This window comes from Schistocerca serialis, chromosome 5 (assembly GCF_023864345.2).
Source record: "Schistocerca serialis cubense isolate TAMUIC-IGC-003099 chromosome 5, iqSchSeri2.2, whole genome shotgun sequence".
NCBI lineage: Eukaryota > Metazoa > Arthropoda > Insecta > Orthoptera > Acrididae > Schistocerca > Schistocerca serialis.
In genome coordinates, this window is record NC_064642.1 from 160968787 (window position 1) to 160974786 (window position 6000).

At 41.7% G+C, this 6000-nt stretch overlaps 1 protein-coding gene across 1 annotated transcript in view; it reads right to left on the reverse strand.

Moving 5' to 3' along the window:
* LOC126481816 (papilin-like) overlaps nucleotides 1–5469 on the reverse strand; it is a 156120-nt gene extending 150651 nt beyond the window's left edge. The window contains exon 1 of the mRNA XM_050105773.1: nucleotides 5307–5469. Coding sequence (XP_049961730.1) covers nucleotides 5307–5469 — 163 coding nt within the window. The remainder of the gene's footprint in view (nucleotides 1–5306) is intronic.
* Between the last annotated feature and the right edge of the window lie 531 nt (nucleotides 5470–6000).

Below are 6000 nucleotides of genomic sequence, written 5' to 3' on the forward strand. Positions count from 1 at the left end.
AGTGTTCTGAAAAATAATTGTTAACAGAAGGGGACGAGTTATCTCAGCACATAAATGCGTCAAGCATCACATCATAGTCGTTTTTAAAGTATCGATGCTGCAAATTCAAGCTAAGGACACGAACGAAATCGATGATCTGTCCGTGCGAAAGTACTGGGTCATATTTTTTTCCGTTTACTAGAGAATATCCGGTAAATTGAAAAGACAATTGCTATACATCGATTATACGAAAGGGGTTGCAATGAATGTTGAGAAATATTGTCGTAGAAGTAGAATGCGGGATACTTTTGGATAACTGAGAAATGCCACATGTCTAAATTTTAGTGCATGCTTTTAGATCAAATTGCTAGTGTTATATGCTTGTCTCTATATCATATGTTCTCGGGGTCAGTGAGTTGCTTTGATATGTTGAACTGTATCTTTCTTGTTGTCTGACTTTTTCTGTTACAGCCTCTGCCTGTAGCGAGTTATCAGGGGGTATGCACATTTGTTCCAGTTGTTAGCGTTGGGAAGTGTGTGACTTCTTGGTATTCCTGATTTCCTTTCTTTCCCTCAATAATACGGAAGACGTAGGTAGGCATCCAAAACGTACATCATCCTCATATAAAATTCAAAGATGTTTCTCTCTTGGAACGACTTTTATTTGTGTATTCATTTCGCTGTATGTTTCAAGTACTGCATCGTCTCTTATATACCTGTGATATATTTGAATTGATCAACAAATGTTAGTGAAGTATCTATAAGTACGACTTCCCCTTTTTATGTGACTTACAAGTTGAAAACTGATTTTTCTATATTGTTGAGCGAGACATGTCGTTTAGGTAGTTAGCGGGACCAGTTTTGTAAGTAACTATTGGTCTAAAATCTAGTGTCGGCATTTCCTAATTTAGTCTCCTTTTGTATTGTTCCTTTTTTTGTACTCGAAAACTGTAATTGGTTTCCTCTTCAATGTGCCTTTCCATTTTAAGTGGAATAAATTCCTGCAGAACGCCGTTCTTTTTTATGATGAAAACCATTTTTCCGACACACTGTGCTTTTGTCACTGGCACGAACAAAGATCATACTGTTAAATAGCATTGTTCAAGTATCCGAACAACGCAAAATTTTAAAATCACTACTGTGCTATTTGGTATTCTTTATATCCATTTGTCTGTTATTATGAGAATTCATGATTAGTCTGTACATTAGTGAAAAACGTAATTATTGTGTGGAATAATGAAATACGATTTGATATGTGCACTTCCTGTTGTTTCTGTTTAGTCCCATTGGTTGTTTGTGTCCACTAATGAATAGATGTGGTCAGATAGCCAAAGAACAATGGAACTTAGCCGTGATCACTGAGTTAAGTAACTGGTGTGTCCTAATGGGGTATCACTGACGTAGCACGTGGATGATGCATATGCGATTACTCGGTGGTCTAGACGCTGTAAGTAAGGCAGTCGGCCACAGACGTGGCCGGCGTCAAGCCAAGGGTCCACTACGAGCTCAGTGAATGGAACTCTGGGGAACCTTGTTGCGGTCAGCGCGAAGCCCAGAAAACCGTGAACTGCGAACTTCCGATGTCGACACTTCGATAGCGGTCGGGCGGCATTCTATAAAACCGTCCGGTGGAAGAATATCAGGCGAGATATTGCCAGTGTATACGGCGAGCATAGCTCCACCTGGTGTCGTGGTGGCTGCTGGGGTGTCAACTCCACGGCTGTGTTGCTGGCGTATAGGAAGCACGGCAACCAGCTGTACATTGCTGTGTGGTAGGTGGCTGAGCCTTAGGCGACAGCCGTAGCTGCAGCAGATTTCAAAATACTATTACCGAAAAATTATTTCAGTTTGCTTTATTTATCGTAGGCAAGCTTTTAGTGAATGCCCAGTAACGCTCATGACGAACAGACATTTGATGATAAAACGCCAACATCGTCCATCATCTCAGTTTGGTGGAATTGCTCGATCAAATTCCCTGCAAGCGGCTTAAACCTGGATGTAACGTACCTGCGGAACCTTGTAAACTCACTTTCTAACCGAATCCAAACGGCTATCAAGTCTAGGGGCGGAATTACGTGGTATAACAGGATGCTTGCAATGATTTTTCTAGGGATGACTAATACTTTGTCCGGTGAGCTTGACTGGGTTGTAAGAACGAGTGTTGTTGCAGTTAAATCAGTATTTTAAATTCTGGCGCAAATGGGAATTATTACATTGTGGTTTGACTTCCTCGATGGGATCCCACATTATCCTACTGGTATATGTCATTTGGTACCCTGGACATGAAAGGAATGACAGAAGGTTTTACCAATCTTGCCACATACTGACGATTATTTAAATTCCTAATTACCAAATTGGTCGTGTTGTCATCTCTAGTAACTCTCCATAATCGCAAATTCCTGCAATCTAGCATCAGGTTGACGATTTAGTTCACTTGCGAAAGACCGGACGTCAGGGTCCAGTATGCCTGTTGGCCATTGACATCCGGCTGTTCATAAGTGAACTATTCATCATTAATTACGCCATTTGAAGAACAATATCACTAGGCTGTCTGCGAATACGTTAGCGTCGACTTCACCACAAAGAAGGCGACTCACATCGCTGAACACCATCATTGTTCAAACTGAGTTTTGCTCTACACCATATAAATCTCCGCTGCCTATGATATGGTATTAGCAGGAAAGGACCCAAGGAAATTCGAGACCTTAGGCCAGCTTCCGGTAATCCACATGCTGCCAACGGTTCGTGACACCACACTGCCTGTAATCTGTTCCCGAATTTCAGCTATTGTCATTCGCCTATTGGCCAGACTCAGTCAAACTTTTCTACGGTTTTCGCGTGGTTCATTCTGGGACGACTAGTACCTACTCTACTTACCACGGTGCTGCCTTGAGCCCATCTCGTCACCACACGTTCTACATTCGGGCACTAAAGCCAGTTGTTTAAGTGGTCTATCGGTATGATGCTTCCATGTCATTCATGCCAATGATTCGACCTTCCACGAAGTCCGGAAAACGATCATTAGCAGCACTGGAACAACGTCTGGGTACGCTGTGTTGCGATCTCCACCTTATAAATTCCAGTAAGGTAACACAGCCAATAGCCAACATTTACCCTCACCACTCTCTGGCAGTACGAAAGATTTTTTCTGTTTTGAAAGCAGGCTCACATAACGATGGAATTTTACTTAACACGTATAATTGTTTTATAACATCTGGAGTACACTATCGTAGCGTTCCATTACGCTATTCGTGGTGTAAAACTTTCCACTTCTCTCAGAGTACTTCTTCAATAAGCTATGATTTTCAGTATCAGCAGTTGCTTACAACATGCTCAATTATACTATTATATCTCGTATGTGGTGATAGTTTTGTACGGAGATTTTAGCTGAATCTTAATAAATATCTACAATCGCAGGACCTAAATTTTACATTTTCGTTTACTCTGACAGTGTAACATAAAAGATTGTGAAAATAGCTCAATTTGATGTAACTAAATTAGATGCGTCCAAGTGCTTTTGAGCATTATATGTCCAATGCTAGTTAGAGTAATAGTGTGGCGTCAGGAAACACGCTATGAATAGCCAAACGCTACGCAGTAACAAGTGATTAAAATGATTCTCAATTTAGTGAAGTATCTCTGTTTGTCTCCTCCCTACATCATACGCCAACTCACACGTAAAGTTTGATAACGTCATTGTCTAGTGATAATCATAGAAAAGAGAACACTTACTGTGTTGGAGCTCAATTGTCATTGACCTAGCCGATCAGAAGAATAACCACAAAACTGATGCTGGCCAAGTGGGCCCACGCCATACAATATAACGCGCACATTTCTAAGATGAAAACAGTACAGAAACGACTTATCCTACTTAACGAGACCTATTTTGTAATTGGTGTTGAACAATTGCAATAATTGTGGAAGGATACAAATGTTTAGTGATTAAGCTGAAACTAAATATCGACTCCCAGTAGATTCAGTTTTGAATGCATTGCCACTTTTATATGCGTGATTGAACTTTGAGCTTAATACATCCCGCAGAGTTGATACATTTAGGAGGTAACAAAAAAGTTATCTAACAATTCCCATTATACAGCTGGCAAAAGAATAACGTTATTCAAATAATAATTAAGTTATTTTCTGGTAAACAGACCCATCTTTAACTTCGGAAGAAATTGTGTATTCAGTTACGTACAACACACAATTTGGCGGATATAAGATTTCAGTGAATAGACCAGAAAAATTTGAAAACATGAACTGGAAAAGAAACACTAGTTAGTTTCTTCAACAGCTAAAGATCTTCAGCTCTTCGCGTAACTACTGGCTTCAGAAGCAATATTTCAGTTCACTTCTAGCTCTACCTGCCACAGTTTGCTGTGGCTCAGTCTGCTTAAATGGAAAACGTTGAAAAGAGAAAACACATGCTTCTAATTACACTGGAATTTGTTATACGTCCTAGCCTCGCCGGCCGGAATGACCGAGCGGTTCTAGGCGCTACAGTCTGGAACCGCGCGACCGCTGCGGTCGCAGGTTCGAATCCTGCCTCGGGTATGGATGTGGGTGATGTCCTTAGGTTAGTTAGGTTTAAGTAGTTCTAAGTTCTAGGGGACTGATGACCTTAGAAGTTAAGTCCCATAGTGCTCAGAGCCATTCGAACCGTCCTAACATAAGTTCTAGGGGACTGATGACCTTAGAAGTTAAGTCCCATAGTGCTCAGAGCCATTCGAACCGTCCTGACTTCCTTCTCTACCCTACCTCTGTACATCTTCCCTAGCCGTTCCCCTTTCTCTGCCCATCTTCCCCCCCCCCCCCCCCCTCTCTCTCTCCATCTCTTCCTTCTTCGAGTTTTCTATGACCATTTTCTCCAACCCCTCTGTCCACTTATATATATTATAAATTTAAGAAATCTCAATAAGTTACATAGAACTGAAAGATACACGATTTTTTGAACAAACGATTTACATTTTTGTTTACATAGATTGCCTTACTTCTAATCTTCTATAGTAATTTATCATGTGATAGGTACGTAGTAATACCAAAAGAGCGATCGGCAACAATAAGATCCTGCTCAACAGAGTCATTTTGTAGGTGCCATTGTAAGAAAATGGTTGTGCTAGTCTTCCATTTGCAGTGTGTATATTCGTTACTAAAATTCGTCCAAAGAAATTCATTGCAATTTTCGAAGAACAGTAATTTTCTCAGCTGCGACATTAGAGGAGAGAGCTACCTTCGTTATTCTTTATTGAAGGAAGCAGAGGTTCTGAGAGGTGTTTACTGTGCGTCCTCCAAAATGTTTTGTGCTCATGTGAACTATTGGCAACACTGACCGAGGCAGGAGAAGGTGTTGCAGCGCCGCAGCTCGGCGTCGTGGCCCTGGCAGCCGGTGCTGAGCGAGCAGGCGCGCCGCCGCCGCTGCACGCCGCCTCCGCACGACGCGCTGCACGCCGACCACTCCGACCATGGCTGCCAACCTGCGGGCGAGGAAAACATTGCGTGCTCGTCCGCAGATACATTCCGCTGATCATTACACAGTGGATATACAGGGTGATTCAGCTACTCCTGCCGACGGGTTCCATGCAACCCACAACGCCTTCAAAACCCATGCGTGAGAGTTTCATATTTTCTTGCATGCTCCGTGCAAACAATTAGTCCTGCAGAATAAAATGAACAGGACCTTTCTGAAGGAATTTGAATGTAGTTAGATTTAGTACTGAGCCACATTTTTCACTGGAGGCCACGGTTTTCGAGTTACTCAAGAAAAATGCATTTCAGCGTCACTTTACACATTGTTCTTGAATAATTCTAAAACTACAACCCCTAGCGAGAACGTATTACAGTACAGAATTTAACTACTTAAATTCCCTACAAAAAGTCGTGTTTACAGTTTCTCTAGATCTGACAGTCTCCTGAGTGATATTTAAGACATTGTGGGTTCCATAAAACTCTTGGGTAGGAGCAACTGAATCATCCTATATAAGGTACAGAAGAGAACCCAAAACGGAACCATGTGAGACTGCCTTT